Source organism: Gorilla gorilla, chromosome 11 (assembly GCF_029281585.2).
Source record: "Gorilla gorilla gorilla isolate KB3781 chromosome 11, NHGRI_mGorGor1-v2.1_pri, whole genome shotgun sequence".
NCBI classification, from domain to species: Eukaryota; Metazoa; Chordata; class Mammalia; order Primates; family Hominidae; genus Gorilla; species Gorilla gorilla.
Genome location: NC_073235.2, coordinates 142,016,350 through 142,042,342, shown reverse-complemented (window position 1 = coordinate 142,042,342; position 25,993 = coordinate 142,016,350). Strand labels below are relative to the sequence as shown.

Sequence of the window (25,993 nt, the reverse complement as noted above, 5' to 3'; positions counted from 1 at the left end):
TCAGTGGTAGGAGTGCTGAGACTTGTCTCTTTTGGGTTCATCTAGTGACTGATCTATTGAAGAGGCAGGCCTTGGAAAGAGAACTTGATGAGCTCAGCTGGTGCCACATGCCACTCTTTGGCCCGACACTTCCCTGGGAGCAGCAGGCTCATCCGAAGCTCCTGAAGTGGGGCGGGGCAGCTGTCTATCCACACATGGAATAGGAAACAGCCCTTCAAAACGAACCTTACCAGGTATTCTTAATGCCATTGGAAAATGCCTGGCTGTAATATCAGCACAGAGAACATGATAGACAGCTGTATCACTAGAGATTCGTATGGGCAAGAGGCAAAGAAAAACAACGGCAAGGAAGCATGTCAGAATGTTACCAAGGGCTTGTCTCTGTGTGATGGCATCATGGATGACTTTTTAAATACTTAACCTGTGATGCGCATTGGTTGCTTTTATAAGCAGAAAATGAAAACCTGAGAAAATGGTCATTACGAAGACAGAAACATGAGAGAACTATTTTAGGTTATCATGTTACGTGAGGAATGCGGACTTTAGAATTAAATTCTGTGATTACACAGACATTGTGACTACGAATGTCTATGGATCCAGGCTGATGCAAGCGTGCAGTAATGACATTTTGTGGTGGGAATGTGCTGAAAGTGATTTTTCTTTTAAAACATTTTATTTCATATTTATTTCGTAAGCTAATATAACAGAATAAATTTATATTAGTTGGAAGATACTCTGCTTCCTTTCAAAAGCCTAATGTTGGGGAAACTTCTAGAAGGGGTAAGGAAGGTGTCTCTAGATCAGATATTTTGAACCAGGGGATGATATTGTCCCCCAGAGGACCTTTGGCACTCCCTGGAGACATTCTTGGTTGTCATGACCTGGAAGATGCTGCTGGCGTCTGGTGTGTGGAGGCCCAGGATCCTGCTAAATATCTTATAATGTGTATGGCAGCCCTACACCCCAACACCTAAATACGCAAACCAAAATCCCAGTGGTCCTGAGGCTGAGAAACCCTGCTCTCTGGAGACATTTTTACATGTCTGTGATTTACTAACAAAAATCCCGCTGCTCGTATTTGTAGAAATGATTCCGTCGAACTGTTCTATCAGTCCTTGGTCAGAGCAAGGATAAAGAAGGAAGTTGGTGGGGCGTGGTGGCTCAAGCCTGTAATCCCAGCACTTTGGGAGGCTGAGGTGGGTGGATCACTTGAGGTCAGGAGTTTGAGACCAGCCTGGCCAACATGGCAAAACCCCGTTTCTACTAAAAATACAAAAATTAGCTGTGCCTGGTGGCATGCACCTGTGTTCCCAGCTACTCGGGAGGCTGAGGCAGGAGAATTGCTTGAACCCAGGGTTGCAGGGGTGGTGGAGGTTGCAGTGAGCCCAGATCGTGCCACCACACTCCAGCCTGGGCGACAGAGCAAGATTCTGTCTCCACAAAAAAAAAAGGAAGTCATCATTTCCCTAGTTGGATGTTGTTTTCCAGATCGGAACTTCATGTTGTAACTCCAGTCTCTTTTCTCCTTCTGACCTTGCAGGTTCATCTGCAGAAGCCAGCGGACGCCTCTGTTCTCCTTGTGGGTTACCTGGCTCATGAGACCTTGCCAGCGAGGCTCGGCGCTTGAACGTCTGTGACCCAGCCCTCACCGTCCCGGTACTTGTATGTGTTGGTGGGAGTTTGGAGCTCGTTGGAGCTATCGTTTCCGCGGAAATTTTGAGCCATTTCGAATCACTTAAAGGAGTGGACATTGCTAGCAATGAGCTCCCAAAGCCATCCAGGTAAGGCCAGGTCCTTTCTTCTCTGGGCACACAGCGGGGCTTTCTTTGCCCAAAGTAGAAGTTCTTGTGACTGCAGCTTGCTTTCTGGATTCGAGACTTTTGTTTTTCTTGACAGTGGTCACTGTTGGTTTTTGACAGCACAAAGTGCAAAATGGATGGTTTATTCTTCCTCTTGGTGAAAGAAGAATGATACAACCTGGGAGGATGTGGAGTCAAGTCTGCGACCCCGGTTTGCAGGCTGACTTGAGAGGCACACAGGTTTCCTCGATGCTTTTTGACAAGGGTGATGTTGAAAGGTCAGGTTGTGATGTGGAGAGCTGGTTTCTTGCCCAGTGTCTTTGTTGTTTCATGAGGGGTTGTGTGAGGGGTGGGAGTGCTCCTCCAACTGGGCGTCTGGGCTGTCTGGGAAGAAGCTCATGTTCCCATTGAGGTGGTGGCCACAGTTGCTCCTGGTGTTTGAGTGCCTCTGTGAGGGGCTGCGCTAAGCATTTTACAAGCATTTAGTACAGCCCCAGATCATCTCAGGCCTGGAGGGAAGAAGTAACTTGCCTGAGGTCACAGAGCTGGTAGGTGGGGGACCCACATGATTGGGAAGCAAGCTTGTCCTGTTCTGAGCTTCAGAAGCATGTCATGGGCCCATCCATTTACGAGTTCACACTTTCTGTCCTTGGAAAGTCACCGAGAGCGTGCGCCATAATGAAATCTCGAGGCCTGCCGCCGACCTGCCTGAGTGTGGGGCTCCTGCAGAGCCAGTCCTGTGCTGCCCAGCTTCCTGCCACTTCCAGCGCACCGTGGCCTTCAAGGGCACTTAGCCATCAACTTCTGTCTTGCGTCCACATGAGAGAGAAGACGGTGGCCACTGGACAGACACTTGGACAGGCACCTGAGGCTCTGTTAGCCTTGGCTCTGGGTCCTGCTCCTTAGAGCAGAGGTAGAGAGGCTCAGGGTCTGTCTGGGCCACTCTCTTTGAGATTGCCCGGAACGCTTACACACATCTTTCCCTGGGTGGAATCGGCTTTGTCTGAAAATTCCAGAGGGCAAGATTCCAGGTTTTTTTAGATATGAAAGTTTTATTGAGTTAAATTGTTTATGTATTGATTGATGTAAAGAAATGGTTTATGATCATTCCAAGACAAAATTAAGCGCTATGGATCAAAGTGTCTAAATAGACATTGAATGGAGCTGGCTCTCTCCCTCCTACACTGGGCTGCTGTTGGGTGAGAGTGTATCTTATTTCTGTGTCTAAACATAGTGTGATGTGTGTGAGCATTTTCATAGAGTATAATTCTATAGGCAGGGCCCTGTGTTTTACATTCTATCCATTTTAATGTGTTATAAGCATCTTTTGGTATCAGCATGTGTGCAAATATAACTTGCTCTTTTGATACCTTGCAAATGGATATTTATGTGGTTGTAGCAGTGTTTATACCAATTCCAAATTGGCATCAAACAATTATTATACATATATTTTGTAAACTTCTAAGTATCACCTCTAGACAAATTCCAGGAAGTGGAAGCTGGGTCAGTGGGCCCGTGCACTTAAAACGTCATTAGGTTGACTGTCAAATTGCTCCAGAAGCCTCGTTCCAACTGATCTTCCTAATTCCAGTGTAAGAGGATGCATATTTTTCATTCGTGCTGTACTAGCACTGGGTAGGTTCAGTCTCTTTCATTTTTGTCAGTGTGCTAGGGGAAAATTATTGTTTGAGTTCACTTGATTATTTTAATGGGGGTGCATATTTTTGTATGACTTGGTGTACACATAATCATAATTTGTACATGCTCTGCAGGCATTTGAAGAGAAAGTATGCTCTTAGGATTTTGTTTTAGTCTAAAGACGTCTGTATGTATGTATCAATATTGTATTTAAAGTTCTCGGCCGGGCGTGGAGGCCCACAGCTGTAATCCCAGCACTTTGGAAGGTCAGGGTGGGCAGATCACAAGGTCAAGAGATCAAGACCATTCTGACCAACATGGTGAAACCCCATCTCTACTAAAAATACAAAAATTAGCTGGGCGTGGTGTCATGTGCCTGTAGTCCCAGCTACCCGGGAGGCTCAGGCAGGATAATCACTTGAACCTGGGAGGCAGAGGTTGCAGTGAGCTGAGACTGCGCCACTGTACTTCAGCCTGGCGACAGAGCAAGACTCCGTCTCAAAAAAAAAAGTTCTCTCATTTATATATATTTTATTTATATATAGGAGGATATGTATCCTTTCTTTATATGTTATTTTAATTATATATTAACTCAGTTGAGTTATTTAAATCAGTATAGCTTTACTTATTTTTTTTCTGTCTGCTCGATTTCTTGGCAAAGTGTATTTTTCTACTGTGATTATAGTTTTATAATATTCTTTTTACATTAATAACCATTTTTTGCTTTAGTTCAGTGTTTTTTTTTAAAGCTTAAAAATTAATGACTGTTCTTTTGGTAGATCAGGTCTCTTATCAAAATATAATATATTTCTCTCTGTTTAATGTTTCTTTGACCAAGAGCTTATAGTGTTTCATCAGGTATTTCTACCCTTGTTTTCTTTTGGCTAACAAATATTTCTCCATCCACTTGTCTCTAACCTTTTCAGGCCGGGTTCTTTGAGGCTCAGCTCTGGAAACCGCGGGGTGCTGGGTTTGTTTGGCCTTTTCTGTGGGAATTTCAGCCGCTGCGGTTCAGTTTGATCACCGGCCTGCCCGGGCCTGTCCTGCCCATGTGAGTTGGGTTGTGTGCGCCTATTGCCACCCACGACCTCTCCATTCTCTCTCTCAGTGGGTTGGAGGCTGAAGACAGGCCGCACTGGTGAGGGCAGGGCTGCCCCTTGGCCCAGCCCATTCTCTGCTCTCCATCTGTGGAGGGGGTGCAGCTGACGTGGTTTGCCTGGGGCCTGAAGTCTGCTGGCTGCCTCCTCTGCCCTGTCCACTGTCATCTTTCCCTGCCGTGTCTGCCCTTCCGCCCAGAGGTCTCTTGGGAGGCAGGGCCCCTTGTGCCCAACACGTGCGTACCACCACCTGCACACACTGGCTGGTGGCCCAGCGGCCTCTGCCCATGTCTCAGGCGGGGGATGGGGCTTGCCCAGAACCGTGCCCTCCCTCCTGGGCGAGGCCCACTCGCTTGTGTGGCTTCCCAAGCAGCTCCATCCCCAGAGATCTCTAGTTTCGGGAAGTTCCTCTGTGTTTCTTGTCAGCTGATGCACCTGTCCGTCCGCTCCCAGGCATTGCTGGAAGTGCTTTCCAATCCTGCTTTTCATCATTTTAGTGGGTTTTGGGAGGAAGAGAAATCATTAATACTAAAGGATTCAGTTTGCTCTCTTGAGCGGGAAATTTCTAGGTGTGTCAGAGCACAGCCACGGAACCGCTGTCCCTTTTCCTTGAGCCAAGGAGCCGGGTCCTGGGCTGCCTTGCCATCACCAGGCAACGTGGTACTCGGGGCCTACCTGGCTGCACCTCCCCTCCCTCCGTGTGTCTCTCATGCCGTCCTCTGCTAGCTGGCCCTGTCCTTCGCCCTGCCCACCCGGCTCACTCTTGCCTGCCTGGCTCACCCTTGCCTGCCCATCTGGCATGGGGGCCCTGCTCCTGTGTGGCCTGGTGTGGGTGCCCGTGCCGCCCTCACTCCCTGGGCAGGCCGGGCTGGGGGAGTCCAGCCGCCCATGGGCCCCCTCTCACATTTGTCATGTGACTTGGCTTTGCCCTGCTGATGAAGTGCCCTTCTAGTGCAGTGTGTGTGGCTTTCCTCTCCTGTGTTCTGTGAAAGTCCTCTGCTGCTGGGTGAGTTTTGTGTTATGGTTTTATTGCTGTTCCCGCTGAACTTTGCCAGAGCCAGGCCCTGGTTCTCTGACGTCAAAGCTGCTTAACTGTTGGGATTTTATTGCTCTAAATAACGATTTCTAATGATGTGAGCGGCCTGAGGGAAGAACCTGGATTGACTTAACCTGAAAGAGCTCTCCTTTGAAAGGAGGCCCTGGAGCCTTATGCCCCTTGCCCGGCCAGCCCTCCACACCCTCCCTGAGGGGATGCGCTGTGGCAGGGCAGGATGCGTTTGTCAGGACACAGAGCCTCTGCCTTGAAGCCAGAGTCCCTGGCATGAAACCGGGAGTGTGGACGGGAAGCCCACAGGGGCCTGCTGGCAGGACAAGCCACGCCTCCTTTTTTTCTCCCATTCGCTTGTTTTCCTCCAAGGACAGTTCTCCAAGTAACTGTCCTTGTCTTTCCTTGTGGTTAAGGGCTTAGGATACTGGTGACTTGACTGGCCAGCAGGAAAGGCAGACATTGTTACTTGGCCACCCACTTAACACTACCCCGTCCCTCCAGTGTCATTCACTTTCCCTTCTGGAATGTTCGTGCCTAGAGAAAGTCTTGCCCAGAAACGTTCTCAGTGTGAAGGAGCCCCGCAGTGGATTTGCTGGGACGTGTCTGTGGTCACCGGGATGATGCTCTCGATAGGAAGCTGGTTGAGCAGGCAGTGGCCGGTAACTTGAGCATCCTCTCGCTCCTGGAATCTTGGTGCGAGGTACGGATAATGTTAGTTCAAAACAAAATAAGTGGCCGGGTGAGGTGGCTCAAACCTGTAATGCTCGTGCTTTGAGAGGCCGAGGTGGGCAGATCATTTGAGGTCAGGAGTTCGCGACCAGCCTGGTCAGCACGGTGAAACCCCGTCTCTACTAAAAATACAAAAATTAGCCAGGCGTGGTGGCACGCACCTGTAGTCCCAGCTACTCGGGAGGCTGAGGCAGGAGAATCGCTTGAATCCGGGAGGTGAGGTTGCAGTGAGCCGAGATTGTGCCACTGCACTGTAGCCTGGCCGACAGAGCAAGACTGTTGTCTCAAAACAACAAAAAAGGATTTTGTGGGAAACGTGTGTAACTTAAGATCAGTGTTTTAATTTGGGCCATTCTATGATTTCTTAATATTCTCTTCAGTCTGAGCTACCCCCATCCACATAAAAGCAGCTAAAAAGTCTCTGTCGACAATGACTTGGTGATGAGTGAGTTCATGGTAATACAGTTGCTTCAGACCACTGTTGAGTGTTAATCTGTGAGTCCAGGGAGAAGGCTCTCCTCTGGGATTGCTTCCAGTCCTCATGTTCTGCTCTAACTTTATTTGATCTTGAATCTGTTTATTTTAACCATTGTGGCCGCCAAGATTATTATATTTTAATATAGAAATGATCTCATAAAGATGCATTTTTATGGCATTTAAATAATGCTCTGCAGTGGTTGAATGTCTCAGGAATACCACAAAGTGTCTGTGTGTATGTGTGTGTTAGAGTGTGTGTTAGGGTGTGTGTTTTAGACAGGTTGTATGTGTGTGAATCAGGGTGTATGTGTGTTAGGGTGTGTGCGTGTGATGGGGTGTGTGTTTTAGACAGGGTGTGTGTGTTAGGGTGCATGTGTGTGTTTTAGACACAATGTGTATGTGTTAGGGTGTGTGTGTGTTTTAGGGTGTGTGTGTTAGGGTGTGTGTGTTTTAGACAGGGTGTTTGTGAGACAGGGTGTGTGTGTTAGGGTGTGTTTTAGGGTGTTTGTGTGTGAGACGGTGTGTGTGTTAGGGTGTGTGTGTTTTAGATAGGGTGTGAGACAGGGTGTGTGTGTGAGGTGGTGTGTGTGTGTTTTAGACAGGGTGTGTGTGTGTGAGACAGGGTGTATGTGTTAGGGTGTGTGTTTAGACGGTGTGTGTGTCAGGGTGCGTGTGTTTTAGAGCGTGTGTGTTAGGGTATGTGTGTGTTAGGGTGTGTGTTTTAGACAATGTGTGTTTTAGACTTAAGATGTGGGTATGTTTTAGACAGGGTGTGTGTGTTAAGGTGTATGTGTGTTTTAGACAGGTGTGTGTGTGTGAGACAGGGTGTATGTGTTAGGGTGTGTGTTTAGACAGGGTGTGTGTGTCAGGGTGTGTGTGTTTTAGAGCATGTATGTTAGGGTATGTGTGTGTTATGGTGTGTGTTTTAGACAGTGTGTGTGTTTTAGACTATTAAGATATGGGTATGTGTTTTAGACAGGGTGTGTGTGTGTTAAGGTGTGTGTATGTGTGTTTTAGACAGGTGTGTGTGTTATGGTCTGTGTGTGTGTGTTTTAAGGTGTGTTTGTGTGTTTTAGGGTGTGGTATGTGTTAGACAGGGTGTGTGTGTCTTAGACTGTGTGTTAAAGTATGGGTGTGTGTTTTGGACAGGATGTGTGTTAAGGTATGTATGTGTGTTTTAGACAGGGTGTGTGTGTCCTAGACTATGTGTTAAAAGTGTAGGTGTGTGTTCTAGACAGGATGTGTGTTAAGGTGTGTGTATGTGTGTTTTAGATGGGTGTGTTATGGTCTGTGTGCGTGTGTGTTAGGGTGTGTTTCTGTGTTTTAGGGTGTGGTATGTGCATTAGGGTGTGTGTGTCTTTGTGTATTAAAATATGGGTGTGTGTTTTAGACAGGATATGTGTGTGTTAAGGTATGTATGTGTGTTTGACAGGGTGTGTGTGTTTTAGACAGTGTGTGTTGGGTGAGTGCATGTGTGAGACGGGGGTGTGTGTGTTTCAGACGATGTGTATGTGTGTTAGGGTGTGTGTGTGTTGGGTGAGTGCATGTGTGAGACGGGTGTGTGTGTGTTTCAGATGGTGTGTATGTGTGTTAGGATGTGTGTGTGAGAGTGAGTGCAAGTGTGTGAGATGGCGGTGTGTGTTTCAGACGGTGTGTCTGTGTGTTAGGATGTGTGTGTGTTAGAGTGAGTGCAAGTGTGTGAGATGGTGTGTGTGTGTGTTTTAGACGGTGTGTATGTGTGTTAGGGTGTGTGTGTTAGAGTGAGTGCATGTGTGTGAGACGGGGGTGTGTGTGTTTTAGACGATGTGTATGTGTGTTAGGGTGTGTGCGTGTGTTAGGGTGAGTGCATGTGTGTGAGACGGTGTGTGTGTTTTAGGGAGTGTGTTTTTTAGACAGGGTTGAGAGTGTTGTTTTACACAGGGTGTGTGTTAGGGTGTGTGTATGTGTGTGTTAGGGTGTCCGTGTGTGTGTGTTGGGTGTGTGTGTGTGTGTTAGGGTCTTGCTGTCGCCCAGGCTGGAGTGTAGTGGTATGCACCGCAGCCTCAGCTTCCTGGGCTTCAGCGATCCTCCCACCTCAGGCTCCCGAGTAGCTGGGACCACCTCTGGCATGCACCTCTGCATGCCACCACGCCCAGCTAATTTTTAAAATTTTTTGTGGAGACCGAATCTCACCATGTTGTCCAGGCTGGTCTCCAACTCCTGGAATCAAGCAATCCTGCCCCCTCGGCCTCCCAAAGTGCTGGATTACAGGTATGAGCCATTGTATCCGGCCAGGAGTACTACAAAGTTTTAAGGGGCAGAAAAGGAATTTTGAAGACCTGCAATTAACCCAAGACCTTGATTCTGAGCTTCTGGTGACAGGTGGGTTGCAGATTCTGAGCATGGCCCTTGCTCAGAAACAAGGTGGCGGGAGGTAATGAGAAAGTCTGGGAGCTGAGAGTGGCTTTGCAGGAGGCCCAAGAGGGCTCCCAGGAGGACGGGGTGTGTAGGCAGCAGGTGCAGCCAGCTGGCAGGAGTCCAGGGGAGCTTGGACAAGGTGGCAGGGCCTAAGAGCATGCTTGGTGCCAGCTGGAGAAGAGCTTGTTCATGGCCCCTGCCGTGGGCCACCCTGGGGGTTCTGGATAGGAGGGAGTGAGATTGAACCCCGAGAACATGGGAGAGTAGACCAGTCCTACATCAACTGGAGGTTTTAGAGAAGGACAACAGAAATGCCTGGATAGTTCCGGCTGATGTTGGGGTGGGAGATGCTTTTGATCCCCATGTACTGCTTGCTTCCGCTTTCTAAAGGCAAGGTTTCAGAAATACTTGTGTACGTTTTCTGACGCACAGCACCGCCTGTCTGAATGTGCATCCTCCTAGCCACCCGGCACGGGGCGTCTGCAGCTCTCAGATTGTCACTAGCCTGGATTCTCCATGCCATCATTATCTGGGATCTTAATCAGTCAAGGTTTGTTCTGGAAATCATGTAGACATAAGGACTTATTTTTCAACCTACTTTTTTTTTTGATCCTCAAATTGTGTTTTGTCTTTTAAAAATCACGAGTACTCAGTCATTATGAAGAGCTCAGAAAATTCACTGTCAATGGAGCATTGATGGTTTGTTTTGGCAATTCTCTGAAAATTCTTACACAGTTTGTGGAACATTTGCATTTGTGTCCCTTTTTCAAAGCCACTATTGTAGAAATGCAAATTTCTGAGTTCTGAGATGCTGAATGTTGGATGATTAATGATATTGAAATTTAAGAATGAACTCCCGGTATGTATTTGACATAGAAAACGCGGTGTGAGAATCATTAGAAACCATTGAGCACAGCTTGGCGGGGAACAGAAAGGCTGTGATTGAGGCACCCGGCAGTGGGGGCAGGTCACACGTGGACAGGTGTGCAGGTGCGTGGCTGCCTCCGGGTGCCGGGCTGTGTGAGGCAGGAGCTACTGCCATCAAAGGTCTGGCTCTACTTGACCATAGGTGTTCAAAACTCATCATAATAATACATCAGCCTTGATGACTTGCTTGCTCAGTCAACCCCACTGCGCGTTTAAGAGAACGAAACGAACAGCAGGTTTGTTCTGAGTTTTGCTTGCTGCTACTTCGTTTGTGCTGGCATATAGCCTGTGACGTGAGCTGGACACGTTATTTCTGTTTTGTAGATGAGGAAACCAGTGTTACTGCCATCAAGTGCTTAGGTAGGCTGAGGCTGGGCAGCGCATCAGAGGCCAATCTGGCACCGCGAGAATCGGTCACCTTCCCTCAAGGAGCGTGCGCCTCTCTGCGGCACAACCCTGGGCGCCTGGGACCTGAGAGGCATTGAGCCTGTCTGCTTGTGTGAGCTCCCTGGCCAGGGCAGGCAGGGCAGGCAGGGCAGCAGGCACTCTGGTCCAGTGTGGTTCATGCCATGAGAGGGATGGGCTGGGCATGGAAGCCCCCTGAGGGATGTGGAGGCCAAGGGAGGCTGTCCCCTAGAAAGGACCTGAGGCTGAAACAGCCTTGCGAGGAGGGTGGGTGGGCCTCCCGCAGGTCCTGCCCCGCCGGCTGGGGCCCTGTCCTGCAACGTAGGCTTTTTTGTGTCCCAGTTGGTTTCAACGAGCATGGGTTTTGCCATCAGGGAACTTTATCTGTCCTTCCTCTGTCTTTTTGTGAACTTTCTCTGAGCTCTCTTTGCCAGTCCTTAGAATGTTGGGACTGAAGGAGTAAATTTGACTCAAAGAAGTAAGTGGAGTGAGATTTATTTTAGACCAATTATTTCTTCTTACTTTTACAAACACACTGGGGGAAAAGCATTAATCAGGAAGGAGCACAAAGGAATTTTCTATGGTACTGGAACTATCCCACAAATATATCAGAATGGTGATTACATGGATTCACACATATGTGACTGGGTGATTGGCATAACCAAGTGAACTCTGAGATTTGGGCTGAAACTTTCACGTTGTGGCCACTTAGCATCCTTCTCTTTGTTTATTTCATGAGAACATGGCAAAAAATGGGCACTTTGGGGAAAATTATAATGAAAATTACAGTTAATTTTAAGAAATCAAAATTAAGACAAAAATCAACTGAGGCATATACCTAAACTTTTTTGAATTATATCTGGCCTTGAGCTTTTAAACTGGTTTGCTTTCAGCCACCTAATCAGTAAGACACTGGGAGTGCTGGCCCTTCAGGAGTGATACGCATTGGTGGGGATGGAGGCCTTGGGGCGTTATTTTCATGTTTGCTTCTCTCTCCTTCCCCCTTTTTAGGAAAACAAATACAAATAGAAAAGATAAATTCTGCCTCTCAGGGAGCTAGGCACAGCTGATTTGGAGACCGAAGCCCATAGCCAGGCCTTTGAGAGCCCCCTTGACAGTGTAGGCGGCAGTTTCCCTCCAAGACGACGCTGGGCCTGCGGGCTCTTGGTTGTCTGTGAGGATCCTGAGCCCGGCTGGCTCATGGTGGCTTTGTTCTCACTGGACCCCAGGCTCCCTCGTCTCCCTCAGCCCTCACTGTACTCTCCTCCATCTCTGCCCAGTGTCCCCTTGCTGCCTTTCCTTCAGTGCTACAACCCGGACTCAGGACCCAGTGTGGTTCCATGCTGACAGGCAGCTGTAGAGCTGTTGGGATATTACCTTGAAACACAGTGTTCAGGATGACTATCATTTCCTAGCTTTCACCAAGACTCTGTACTTTCAAAAGTAGTAGTAAAACTTATTGTAACGTATTTGTTTTTTACAAAATACAGAAATCACCTAAATGTACTTGTTTTTGTTCATTTGAAATAGCATTTATAAAGAATTAGGACAAGTTGGTCTGTGTGTCTTAGTGTTCATTATTTAGTGATGGTCATTAACTGGGGGAGTTTTTTCTTTTCTGTATACAACTACATTCTCAACGGTTCAAATTAGCTCTTTGAGTTTGTATTCACTTGAGATGTCAGAATTTGTTATTATGAAGCCACTGTCTTCAGAGCCTTTCCCTAAAAGAAGTTTTGTGATTGGAGCCAGTTTTTTTTCTTAATTTTAAATTTTAAAATGCTTAGACCATTTTCTTAGAAGATTGCTTCCATAATCTGGTTGTTTAGGTGATGCCTTCATTCGTTCAGCCTTTTATCATAAAATACCTTAGGGTGGATGATATGTAAATAACAGAAATTTCTTGCTCACAGTTCTGGGGGCTGGGAAGTCCAAGATCAAGGTGCCAGCGGACTTGGTTTCTGGTGAGGGCTGCTCTCTGCTTCACAGATGGTGCCTTCTTGCTGTTTCCTCACCTGTTGGAAGGGGTGAGGGGTCTCACTTGAACCTCTTTAATAAGGGCACTAATCCTATTCCTGAGAGTCCATAACTTAATCACTCCCCAGAGGCCCCACTTCTTAATACTGTCACATTGGGTATTAGATTTTAACACATGAATTTTGGGGGGGACGCCAACATTCAGACCACAGCAGCTGCTAAAGCCAAGAGAATACCTTTCATTATAAGAGCTAATGGTTTTCTTTCAATTAGTTTGCATTCATAGCCAAGGGTATTCCTTTTTAAATACCTATGAGTTTTCCTAGGAAATATGTAGAAATTGGATGCTTATTAACACTGTGTTTCTCAGTGACTTGTTGATTCAGTAGGGTTTGTGAAACGCTGTTGGAGTTTCAGGCAAGGATGTGGAGTCTGTTCTGAGCGCACTCAGGGTTTCCATGTGTTGTCCTGAAAGCCTTTCTCACCTCTTCACATCTAGGGTAAGGCCGTATTGAGGGGAAGTTCCTCCCTCCGTGTTAGATAGTGTGATGCAGAATTCTTGACACTCTTTGTTTTCACATGGACTGAATCCAAATCAGGTGGGGCTGATTCTTCCAGCCCTGTCTCCTCATCCCGGTCTGACACTGCACAACACAAACCTTCCTGCTGCAGGCTCACCGAGGTGCTGCCTGGCCCTGTCTTTGCCTGAACACCTGCAGTCTCAATGTGGCTGTGCGGGAGCAAAGGCGGCCTTCGCCCCACGTCTCTCTCATGTGCTTCCATAGCACTGCCTTGTTTTTGTGAAAGGATCGGGAAGGGAGGAAGGCAAGGTTAATTTTTTCTTTCTGATGTACTAGTGGATAAAAAGAGTTCTAGAACATTTGAGGAGGCCCTAGGGGAAACTGGAGACATGGAAAGCAGAGGTTTTCCTTGGTAAACCAGAGAGATGAGGAGTTTTAGTTTTTGTAGTGCCTGATGCATTGTACGTGTTGAAAGCCGAGTCCTTGATTGTAATGGTAGCTCTGATGATGGTGGAGATGGGAGGTTAGGATCCCCTTAGAGATGTTTAGTGGGTGCTGCAGTGAGCCCAGTTTTCTGAGTGACAGGGACTAGGGTGTGACTGCTGAAGAGGGGGCCAGATCTTCAGTGCCCTTTATCTCTGGTGGGCTTCTCATCCTTGGTCTTGCAGCATCAGGATGGGGCCAGGGTGCCTGGCCTGGAGGGGTGGACTTGGGCCGAGGACTGCAGGGCACAGATGTCCTCTCAGTGTGGCCCTCAGCACGGGGAGCCCTGTGGCTTTGAAGCAGATGCTTCATTCAAGGCAGGTGGTTCTTTTCTGAATACAAACATACACGTGAGCATCCCCAAAGGCTGTTTTTGAGAGATGGTGTCTATCTCCATGTCCAGGTTGTTGCAACAGGATGATAAGGTGCAGAGGCCGTCTGACAGCTGGAAGGGTACAGAGGCATCTCTAAGCAGCAGCAGCACTGATGGAGTACCCAGCCTGGAAGTGCTGACACCCCACCATGGCCCTCCTCTGTCCCATGCAGCCCAGCCTTTAGGAGATGCACCAACAGGCATTTGGGTGGCAGACTGGAGCTCAGTGGGGCTGCCCCCACTGGGGCCCCTCTGTAGCTTCTGAGAACAGTTGAATTGTCTATCTGCCTTCACATCTATCTGTGATTTGGTTCCCTTTTGTTCTTTGCCAGTCCTCAGTAGGATTTGGTAAGACGTAATTTCTTGATGGTTCAGGAAGATGGGTGGGGCTGTGTCCATGCTTGCACAGTCTACTGTGAACAGCTGAGCTCACTGCCCTGTGACTGGCTTGGTGCAGCTGAGGCTCAGGGAAGAGCTGGGGTGTCCTGGGGTGAGGGAGCAGCAGCACCAGCAGGACCCCATGCCCCAGCTGCTGCAGGGACCATCCTGGCCCGAATGTGTTAGAAACTAGGAGGGTATCTGGGGTGGGGACACATCCCACTCTTCTTGCTTTGTGTTCAGGCCCCCAGCCTCTTTCTGTCATGATGTCTTGATGTCTCCCTACTCAGCTGCTAGCACTTCTGCTGAGGGAAGCAGTCACAAAGCCCGGTGGCCCTGGCCTGAGCATGGATGTGGCTTTCTTGGTTCTTGGCTGCGGTTTCCTTGAACTCTCTGTGGTCTGCAGGACCTGATGCATGAGAATCACATGTGGGGAGGGTGTTTCTTGTGTTTATCAGTGTTTCCATTTCTTTGGAAGTTACCTGGATGCTGTTATGAGTGGATTTGGTGGACTGATTTGCATGGGTGTGGCCTCAAGGACTGCATTTTCTAAGGAGATAGTGTTTTTAATGCCTTAGCCAGGAGACTGCAGGGGGCTGCGGGCCACGTGTGTGGTTCTCTGGGATGATTCTGCTCTGGAGCTCTGCTGAGGGATGTTATTTCAAACTTCAGTACTATCTTCATGAACAAAAGAACAATGTAGGTCTCCGTTGAGTTGCTCACGTCACCCGAGAGAGCATGGCTTTGGTGCTCCTCACCTATGTCCAGATCAGAGCATTTAGGCTTCACCTGGGGAATGGACAGGGACAGGAGCTGGGAGATCACTGCCCAGGGGTGGCTCTGTGTCCAGGGGTGACCTGGACTGGGCCCATTGCCTCCTGGGGCTGAGGTTGCTTCCTTTCATCAGGCCCTGTTTCTTTAGAAAGATACTGGGCTTTGACTTATGCCTTCTGGCGGCACCTGGCCCTGCAGCTGATGGAAACTGGCAGAGCAGAGGACTTCACTGGGACAGTGAGCAGTGGGGCAGCTCTGTGTTTACAGGCAACCCTGGACCCTCTTATGACAGAAAGGTAGGGCAGGGCAGCTGGCCTTCACCTGGATAGGAACAGCAGGTGGCTGATGTATCTGAGTTGGTATATTCATTCAGAGACATTGGTTAAAATTACTTGTCAATATAACATCTTTACCATTGTTTTCTTCAAAGCCAGATTCTGTATTTTCTGATTTTATGTAAACTAAATACATAGTTTTCTTAAATACAGATGACCTCTGCCTTCACAGTTTCTTTGGATACCTTTCAAGCCAGTTTTACACACATGCTCTCCGGAAACAAAACTCAGCCACTGGGGAACCGAACCTACGCTTTTGGTAGAATCTCAGCCTTGGGAGGAGCCTGGAGGCCCTGAGCCCTGGATGACACCTGCTCTGGAATCCGCCACCAGTGGCTTTTGAAATGTGGTTAGTGGCTGAATCTCACTTCTGCCTTGGATGCTTATGGAATCTTCTGGATGGACTGAGCTCAGAATCTCATTGAATACTGTGGTCCTCTCAGTCTGAACTTTGTACCTAAAAATCTGTGGGAATCTCATAGCAGCTGCTGAGGATTTGGAGAACTCCCTTAGAAAAATAAAAGGAATTTATTTTTTCCTATTTTACGTAGTGGCTATTTAAATTTTGAACATCAAATGGTAGTTTTGGATTTTAAAAGCTCAGTGTGAATAAACTTTGAGCTCAGATGCAGCCATTCTTTTAGTGTGTCAATTTTAATAGGTGTCATTTGATGTTTGCACCAGGGGGTTGGACGAAGGTCGGTGTGAGAATCTCAGGGATAACTGGGCTGCTGCAGGGGTCAGACAAGGCCCCCTGTAATAGGGATTTTGGGGCACTGATGGAAGGAAGGGAAGCGGGAGGAGAGGGTAACGAGTAGAGGCTGCCGCTGTCCCAGTTGTATTAGAGGGTGGTGAGGGAGGTGGTGGAGAGGAAGCTGCGTGGGCCTCCAGGAACTCACTGCACTGGCTTTGAGTCGCGAGAGAGATGCCATGGGAGATCTAGAAACCGTGCATTTTGGGACTGAGATAAAACACGTCCAGCTGGTGGCACGGACCAAGCCAGCTGGGAGCGGAGTTGTCTCTCTGTGCTTGTCTGGAGTACCTGCGTGTGCTCTCTGAGCAGCCTCTGCACCTGGCTGGTGGGCGGGGCCGAGCCTCACCTTCAAGGCTGCAGATTCCCTGTCTTTCGGTGTGCTGGGGGATGCCTTCTGCATGGCCTGGCTTTCCTGGGATTTCCAGACCAGATCCACCTCTTTCTCCCCTTTTTCTTTGTCTTTCTGCCCCCGAAGAGATAGCAGTGTACAAAAACAAGCCAGCATTTCTTGTTCTCTTGCTATTTGTAATTGTCCCGAGCCTGGACTGGGTCCAGTCCGCTCATTTATTCTGCCAGGGCCCAGTCTGCAGATCTCAGCCGAAGCCGGTTGTCCTGCCTGGCTCGCTCTGTTCCTGGAAAGCTTTGTCACGCACAGCCAGAGGCCACTTTGGGTGCATCCTGTCTCCCCCGTCGCCGTATGGTTGGGAGCAGAAGTTGGCTCTGGTCAGATATGTGGATGTTAATTTATCCTCATTCTTGGAAGCAAGTTGGGAGCTCAGAGGAAAGGAAGAGCCACAAAATGTCAAACCCAGCAGCGGCCATCTGACTTGGTTGCTCATCGCTATAATATGTGATTAAGATGGAAGTGTTTGATTTCCTCGCTTGCCAGATTTAAGCCTCATTTTGCTTACTCCCGTGAGTCCTGATTTCTTCCTGTTAGAGGAAGTTTGCAGCGATAACCGACTTGCAGTGGGGTTTTCTGTGAATGGAGCTTGTATTGGTGCGATGTGTGACGTGGGAGTCCCCACCGGTTAGTGGCTTATGCAGGGTGTGAGTTTCTCTCAAAGTGGACGTTTTCTGCCTTCCCAGAGCCAAAACGTTTATTTTGCCGGTGAGTACGGCTGAGTCTCACGTGCATCTGACAGCAGTGTCTCCGAGCCTTGCCATTTCCTCCACTCCCTCCCTTGGAGCCGTTTGTGTGACAACCTGCTGTTCAGTAAAACCAGTTTAGTGGAGTGGGTGTGTGTTAATTCTAGTCCATGTGTTTAAAAATAAATTCATATGATGAGAATTGCACTGTACCCCGTGGTCTTCCTCTCAGTAACCCATAGCCCCAGTCCAACCATGGGAAAAACATCAGACAAATTCCAGTAGACACCCATCCTACAGTCTACTCTTGCCAGGCCCACTCGATATGCCAAGGTCATCAGAAACAAGCATCCTTTGAGAAACTGTCACCACCAGGAGGGGTCTCAGGAAATGCGACACCTAAATGTGATGTGGAATTCCTGGATGGGATCCTGGATGGATCTTGGAATACAGTAAAAGACATTAGTGGGAAACTTCAGGAAATCCTAAACTCTAGAATTTTAGTTAATGACAGTAATGTCAGTATTGGTTCCCAATTGTGACTAACATACCGTAGTAAGGTAGGATGCTAATAATCGCGGGGAATGTGCAGGTGGTATTGGTAGGGTATATGGCAGCTCTCTCTACTGTCTACTCAAGTTTTAATAAAATATGTCAAGAATTTTGAGTTCACAAAATGAAGTACATTTATAGATACTCTCTTTTGCTTAATGTTCGTTCATGAATGGCTGTATACTGTAGTTACTTTAGCACCTAGCTTTTACAGTTTTTCCTTTGGGGACTCTTTTTTTATGGTTGTGCATAGATGTGGTAGAGTAACTCAACAAGTCATTATTGGTGGACAGGGAGTTTGTTTTCAGCCTTTCCATTGTTGTTATTATAAACATGTAGCCTTGAAGACCGCCAGTGTCTAAGTGAACTTTTTAACTGAAGTATCACAGGCATCCAGGAAAGTGCAAGAATCATGACTGCTTAGCTTGATGAACTCTCCCAAAAGGAAGATGCCTGTAACTGCTACCCAGATTGTGAAATGGGACATCCCAGCACCCAGAAGCCCCGTATGTGTCCTCTCTCAGTTACTGTACCCTCACTCTCACACCCTCTAGATACCACTTCTCTAGCTTCTAACATGAGTTTCTCCTGGTTTTGAATGTCATATAAATCATGCAATACTTATTCTTATTGTCTGGATTATTTCACTTGACAATATGTTAGATTTATTGATATTGTGGCTTATAGTAGTAGTTTCTTCATTTAATGGATATATAATATTTCATTGTATGAACATATCACAAATTATTTATTGGTTCAATTGCTGATGACATTTTGGTGGTTTCCAGTTTGGAATTATGTATAATGCTACTGTAACATTCTTGTATATTTCAGTTGGTTCATATAAGTATGCAATTCTTTTGATAAGGTGTATGTGTGCCAAACAGTTCTTCAAATTGATTGTACCAATTTACACTCTGACCTATAGAATGTTGCTCTGTCCTTGCCAATACATGGTACTGTAATTCTTTTTCATTTTAACTATTGTAGTTTCATTTGTATTTCCCAGATTACTAAAAATGTTGAATACCTTTTCATACGTGTATTGACCAACTAGATGTCATCTTTGGTGGAGAAGTTTCTATTCATTTAAGAAATTGGTTTGTCTTTATTTTTCTTACTGAGTTGTAGGAGCTATTTCTGTACACTGGCTATGAATGAGCTTTTTGTTGTTTGTTGCTATTTTCTATGTGTGTGTGCTGCGTTTTCCCTTTCTTAATGGTGTTTTTTTTTTTTTTTTTTTTTTGCTGAACAGATGCTCTTAATTTTAATAGTCCAATTTAATAGTTTTATCTATGCCTATTTGAAGATATTCTATATTATTTTTGATAAACTTCATTGTTCTATCACTCATTTAGATCTGTGATCCACTGGGAATTTTTCTTTTTTATGTGTGAGGTAGGGATTGAGAGTTACTTTTCCATTTGGAAATTCAGTTGGCCTAACAGTATTTATTTAAAAGAGTCATCCTTCCTTCTCTGCTATCCAATGCAACTTTGTCATAAGTGAAATAAATTATATAAATGGATCTGTTTTTGCACTTTATTCTAGTTCATTGGTCTGTTTGCATATCTGTGTACCAGTGCAACACTGTCTTAACTAATAGATTTGCAATTAACCATAGTATCTAATAATGTAGGTCTTTCAACTTTTTAAAACTTTTCAAAGCTTGTTTAGGTTCTTTTTAGCTCTTTGCATTTCCATATGGATTTTTTTTTTGTTTTTGTTTTTTGAGATGGAGTCTTGCTCTGTCTTCCAGGCTGGAGTGCAGTGGCACGATCTTGGCTCACTGCAAGCTCCACCTCCCGGGTTCACGCCATTCTCCTGCCTCAGCCTCCCCAGCAGCTGGGAGTACAGGGGCATGCCACCATGCCCAGCTAATTTTTTTGTATTTTTAGTAGAGGGGGGTGTTTCACCGTGTTAGCCAGGATGATCTTGATCTCCTGACCTTGTGATCCACCTGCCTCGGCCTCCCAAAGTGCTGGGATTACGGGCATGAGCCACCACGCCCGGCCTCCATATGAATTTTAAAATCAGCTTTTCAGTTTCAACAGAATACCTGCTGTGGTCTCAATTGGGATCCACTGATTTGCATATGAAATCAGTTTATTAGGAGTCTTCTAATCTACGAATATGCTACGTCTCTCTATTTTTTTCGAGCATCTGTAATTTCTTTCGATCATATTTTGTAATTTTCAGTATAGAGGTCTTAGTTTTTTTTTATTTGTTTGTTTGTTTTGAGATGGAGTCTTGCTCTACTGCCCAGGCTGGAGTGCAGTGGCACAATCTCAACTCACTGCAACCTCCGCCTCCCAGGCTCAAGCAGTTCTCGTGCCTTAACCTCCTGAGTACCTGGGATTACAGGCACATGCCACCATGCCTGGCTAATTTTTTCTATTTTTTGTAGAGATGGGGCGTCACCATGTTGATCAGGCTGGTCTCGAACTCCTGACCTCAAGCAATCCGTCCACCTCAGCCTCCCAAAGTGCTGGGATTACAAGCATGAGCCACCGTGCCTGGCCTAGAGGTCTTTTATTTCTTTTGTTAGATTTACTTCTAGGTTTTTGGTGAGTTGGGGGGTTATGCTGTTTTGTTTTTGAAATTTTATTTTTGTAATGTTTAGAAGCACAATTAATTTTTGTATATTTATCATGTCTCCAGATACCTTGCACAATGTTTATTATTATACTAGTCATCTATATATTCTTTTGGGTTTTTAATGCATATTGTCTATGGATGGTGAATGTTTCATTTCTTCTTTGCTAATTTTTAAAACTTTTATGTCTTTCTTGCTTTGCTGCTCTGCCTAGGACCTTCAGTCAAATGGTAATAGTAGGCATCTATATCAGTCATTGGTAGTAGTAGGCATCTATGTCTTATTCTAATATCAAGAGAAAAATTTTTAGTATTTCATCATTATATATAAAATTTGCTATAAGTTCTGTGTAGTCTATGAGATGAATGCAGTTTACTTTTGTTCTTAGTTTGCTGAGTTTTTCTGATAAGCAGGTGTTAAAGTATTAGATGGAGTCATGTGAAATTGCAGATATTTGATCTTTTTCCGTCTACAAAAAATGGTATTTTCATTTGGTTCAACTTAATATATTAGACTTTTTCTGCATCTGTTAATAGTCTTATGCCTTTTTTCTTTATTTTATTGTGTTGAATTTTCTGATTGACTTGAATGTTAAGTCAACCTTACACTTCTGTAATAATTATTATAATGTGTTATTCTTTTTATATACTGTTGAATTTACATTGCTTATAGTCAGTTTAATTTTTATCATCTAAAGATGTGAATGAGATTGATATGTGTTATTTTTTCTTGAAATGCTTTGTCACATTTTAATATTAAAGTTATACTAATCTCTTAAAATATGAAGTTGCTTTCTTCTTCTATTCCTAGGATTGCCAAAATTTTTCTGTAGAGAGTCAGTAAAGACTTCATGCTTTGTGGACCACATATGGTGTCTATTGCACGTTTTTTTCCCTTTTTTCTTTTCTTCTTTTTTTTTTTAACAAGCACTTAATGTAAAATCCCATCTTATTTTTCAGGTTATATAAAATCAAGCCACAGATTGTACTTGGCCCATGGGCCATAGTTTGCTGACTCCTGTTTGATTTTCTTGAAAAGTTTATGTAGGAAAGATGCTATTTCTTTCTTAAGTTGGGATGGATTTGCTTATGAACCTATCTTGGAGTTTTCTTTGTGGGAAGATTTGTAGATTACACCCTCAACTGATATAGGACTATTTAGATTTTTAAGATTTTCTTGTGTCAGTTTTTGTGTGTTTAGTTTTTCTTGGAATTTTTTACATTCCATCTGCATCTTCAAATGTATTGAAATAAAGTTGTTTAAATACCTTCTCATTATCTTTGTAATGACTGTAGGATTTGTAGTGTCATCCCCTTTTAAATTCCTGATATTGTTTATTCTCTCATTTTTCCTTCATTGGACTTTGCTAGGAGCTTATTTATTATATTAATATTTTTTAAGAACTGTGTTTGGTTTTCTTGATTTTTTAAAATTGAATTTAAAAAAATAAATTTCTGTTCTTATTGCTATTATTTTTGTTTTTGGGATTTAATTTGCTGGGGTTGTTGTTTTTACTGATTAAGGTAAATATTTAGATCATTGATTTTTTTTTTCAGACTTTCTTCTGTAATCCACGTGCTTAGAACTATAAATTTCCACCTATGTATGGCTTTCGCTAGATTATGTGAGCTTTTTAATGTCATTTTAATTATAATTTGGTTTAGAATATTATCTAGTTTCTTTTTTTGACTTGTGTTAATTAGAAATATATTTCTAAATTTCAGTGCTTTATGAATTTGCTAGTATTTTGCTTTCATTTTGTTATTGATTTCTAGTTTAATTTCACTGTGGTCACTCATTTTATGTAATTTCAGCTTTTAGAAATTCTTTGAATTTTGCTTTATTGATTATATGGTCAGTTTTGTCAACATTTTATGTATACTTGAAGAGAAGAAGTCAGCCGTGGAGATTTGCCAGTTCTACATGTCCATTTAATCAAATTAATCATTGTGTTCAGATCTCCTGTTATCTTTACTATTTTATTGTCTGCTTTTCTGTCAGATAGTGGGAATGGAATATTAAAATCCCCCTGATGTAATTGTGGATTGGCATTGTTTCTCTTTTTAGCTCTGTCAGGTTTAGCCTTTGTTTATTTTGAAGCTATTTTAAGCCTAGGCAGATTTAGAATTTTATGCATAAAATTATTCCATAAAATCGGAATAACTGCCTTTTTGTTACTGTGAAATGTCCACCTTTCCCTCTTGTATCCCTTCTTACGCTCAAGTCTGACTGCGGATTCTGTGAGGACTGGTCAGGTCCGTGTTGCCCTCACTCCTGGCACAGGGCTCTTCTCACCCCCATGCTCAGTCTGGCGTTCGTTTCCCAGGGTCCGAGCCGTCCGGTGCTGCTCCGCTCCTCAGCCTCTGGAGGACACGCGGGCCGAGTGTGCCCTCTTTCCACCTCCCTTCTCTCCCAGGCCTGGGCTCCTCGTGCATCGCCGTGTTTTAGATTGCATCCTGTCCTCCGTGTTCCTGGCTGGAGGGTTAGTATGGCCTGCTGTAGCCCAGAGTGGAAGCTGAGGTTTACCTGTCAGTCCCCGCACGGTGGGTGCAGTGCAGCCCTGGCGACGTGTCATTGCAGTTCTCTCACCTGGCCTGTGTGTGCTTCCTGAAGGCTTCCCCCGTAGAACTCACTATCTGGGCGGCTTAGTTCACGAGTCCCAGCTTGCTTTCCAGGCTTGCATTCATCTTTATGTTGCAGTAAAATAACTGCTGGGCATATTTTAAAGTGGACTGAAATATATCTGCAGCCTTAAGCAGCTCTTATAGCACTTTTATTCAGATATTTTATGAGGTGATTTATGTCGCACCTTATAAATGCTCTAAAATCTCCCTGACCAGAAATGCAGTGGGCAGGGCCACCCCACCCTTTCCTGCTTGTCTTCCCTCCCCTATCCTGCCTCCTTCTCGTGGCTTTTACCGTTTTCCCCTCGAATATGAAGGAAGAATTCATTCCAGATTAGCTTTAGGAATCATGTGCAGGACGTTGAGTTTCGTGCCATCAATGTCATGACAGTGCTGGCCACGCTTTGCTCCGATGGCCCATCAGCCCCGCTTCCTCCTGGGCAGGCTGAGAGCTTCACTTGGCCGCTCTCTCAGTATGTCCTCTGGGCTGTATTCAGGCATATCTGCCTTCCTCCCAACTCCGAATTTCGGGCAGCCAAGGCCAGGCAGGTTGGGAATGCGCACGCACAGGGCAGCAGGTCTGTGTCAGGAGCGTGGCATGTGGGGCTGGGGTGGCAGCACAGCCTGTCCTCTTCAGTGGCCTTTTTGGGATGGAGAAGGCTGAGGGCGAGATCTCTTTTGCCACATTAAACCAAAGTGGTTGGGTTACAAATACCACGTTTAGTATACTACGTTTAAAAGTATATTTTATTCAGTATAATTGCTCACTTAAAACATTTAAAGATAAATATACTTGTATTGGCACATTGAATTACAGATAGTCTAGTAAGGAAGCCAGCGATTTTTCTCCCTGTAGAAGGCCAGGCCTCATGACCAGGGGATGTTAGCATTATGGGGAAGCAGCCATTTTGTTTGTCAGAATCAGCATCCTCCTCTGAGATAAGAAAACAGAGTGTGAAGGTTGGCTGACCTGTGCCACTTCTGCCACGTGGCTGCCTTCAACCACTGTGCGCGGTCACTGGCAGCCTGTTCAGTGTTGGTGGAGAAGAGCTTCTTGGGGCGGAAGTCCAGGCCAATGTTCGGTGGGGCCAGAGTTCAGGTGTCCTTGGTGAGCCACACTCCTTCCTGTCGCCCTCTTGCAGTCCTGATTGCCAGGTTGCTGGCTGCAGTCCCCAGTGGCCCTCGCTCAGGCCTTTGGAACCAGGCAGGGTTAGCAGCTGCCACTCCCTTGCGGGGTCTCCTGTGAGGCCTCTCTTCCTTTGGCACAGGGTCCCCCTGGGGCCTGGTTGGACCTCCCCTTCCCGATGCTCCTATGGAAAGCTGGCAGTTGGGCCACTTGGCACCACTCCCAGTGTCCCTCTGGCTCTCCTGTGGCTCTCCCATGGCTCTCCAGGCAGCTGTACCTGGCCTGCATGTGGCCTCCGGCCATCGGCTCTGTGGCCGCTGATCCAGGCCCCTCCGTGTGACCGTGGCTGCCTCCCACTAGACTTCTGCTCCCTTCTCTGAGACTTGGGGCTCCTAAGAGACTTCACCTTATAGGGTTGTCGTGAAGATCAAGTGAGGCAGGCATGGAGCCCAGCGCCTGTTCCTGCCCAGGGATGTCAGCTGCTGTCCTCCTCTTGGGATCCAGAACCCTCTGTAGCCCAGCCCAGGCCCTGAGTGTCTGGCAAGGTTTAGTTTAGTCAGCCTTGTCAGACTCATGCCCTTTTTGATAAATATAAATAACCTGTGTCCTTCAGTGTTTGAAATTTCAGAATAACTTGGACATCAGATCACAAAACAAATGGAGCACGGGTGTCTGTGTGATGCCAGCTTCCCTCCCCCAGCCGGAGCAGGAATGGGGGAGCAAGGAGGAGGGCTGTCCCGGTGGGAGGAGGGGTGTGCAGAAAGCTGGAGAGGAGCTGCTGGCCCGCCGTGGCCCCTGCCCTCCCAGCCCAAGCTGCTGCTGCAGAGGCTGTGCCTGTCTCACTGAGATGACAGGGCAGAATCAAACTTGTATGTTTTACGTTTTTTTCTCTTTTGGTGATGAGTGATGGTAAACCATAAAACTCAACTCCTGAGAAAGGAATTTTACTAGCAGATAATGGAGGGTTCCTGTCATTCCAATAGGAGGACCCACCTTTGGGGTCTGCACAGCTGGTGGAGTCCCCATGGACCCCTTCTGAGTCCTTCTGGGAGTGGGCTAGCCCAGGATCGGCTGGTGGGGAGGTAGCTGCACTGGGGGGGTTGTGGGGGGTTGGCATTGCAGGACCTTCCATGCCGCCTGCCTCCATCTGGGTCCAGGAGTCGGCCCTGGGCTCTGCCTGTGGGTCCTGGGTGTGCTGCTGCTGCCTGGTGGCCTGGGCCTGGAGGAAGGAGCTCAGCTTACACTCCCAGCCTTTCAGGCAGGTTCGCAGCAGCCAAGTGGTTTCTTAAAAAGAATTCCTCCTCCCTTGATTAATTTCTGGCATGCGGCTTCGGGGAGCTCTTGCGTCAGTAAATCGTCATAAACCCCCAGTTGTCTGGATGAGACATAAACACCAAGCCCAGCTCCACCGCTGCTGACTCTCGGCCAGGGCTGGCCTGCCCTCTGAGCTCCGGGCTGGGCTGCTGGAGATAAAGAGGGCCAGCAGGCGCCCGAGAGGTCAGGCATGTGGCTGCACCCGACAAAGTCCTTTTCTCAGAGGTGCCGAGCCTGGCAGGTCGGATGTGTGCTGTGCTCGCTGGGGGAGGATGCCGGGCACAGATGTGATTTATTTCCTGAAACGTTTGGTGTTTCTTTTTCCTCCCCCACCAGCTCCCCACTCTCATGGATAGGATGTTTTCCTCGTTGGGAGTATTTGCCTCCTTCTAGTGGGCATTCTGTAGGGATTAAGAAAGATCCCTGTGTGTGAGGCTTGCACAGTGTTACATTCAGGTCTGGGAAACTCAGGGGCTGGACAGCAAGTACCTCACTGTCCAGATCTCAAGGACAGAATGCCTTACAGAATGCTTCCTGTTGCCCACAGCAAACCTCATCTTAAGGCCTTTTCAGCAGCGTT

General features: G+C 46.4%; 1 protein-coding gene across 13 annotated transcripts in view; it reads left to right on the top strand.

Moving 5' to 3' along the window:
* Positions 1-25,993, top strand: part of HDAC4 (histone deacetylase 4) — a 352,613-nt gene that overhangs the window by 47,005 nt on the left and 279,615 nt on the right. For 12 of the 13 annotated variants that reach the window (XM_055380652.2, XM_019022575.4, XM_063695349.1 and 9 more), the window contains exon 2: positions 1,541-1,781. In XM_055380652.2, the coding sequence (XP_055236627.1) occupies positions 1,760-1,781 (22 nt within the window). In that variant the 5' untranslated portion in view covers positions 1,541-1,759. Of the gene's footprint in view, positions 1-1,538; positions 1,782-25,993 lie in introns of those variants that run through there. The other variant, XM_055380655.2, reaches the window with a different exon arrangement.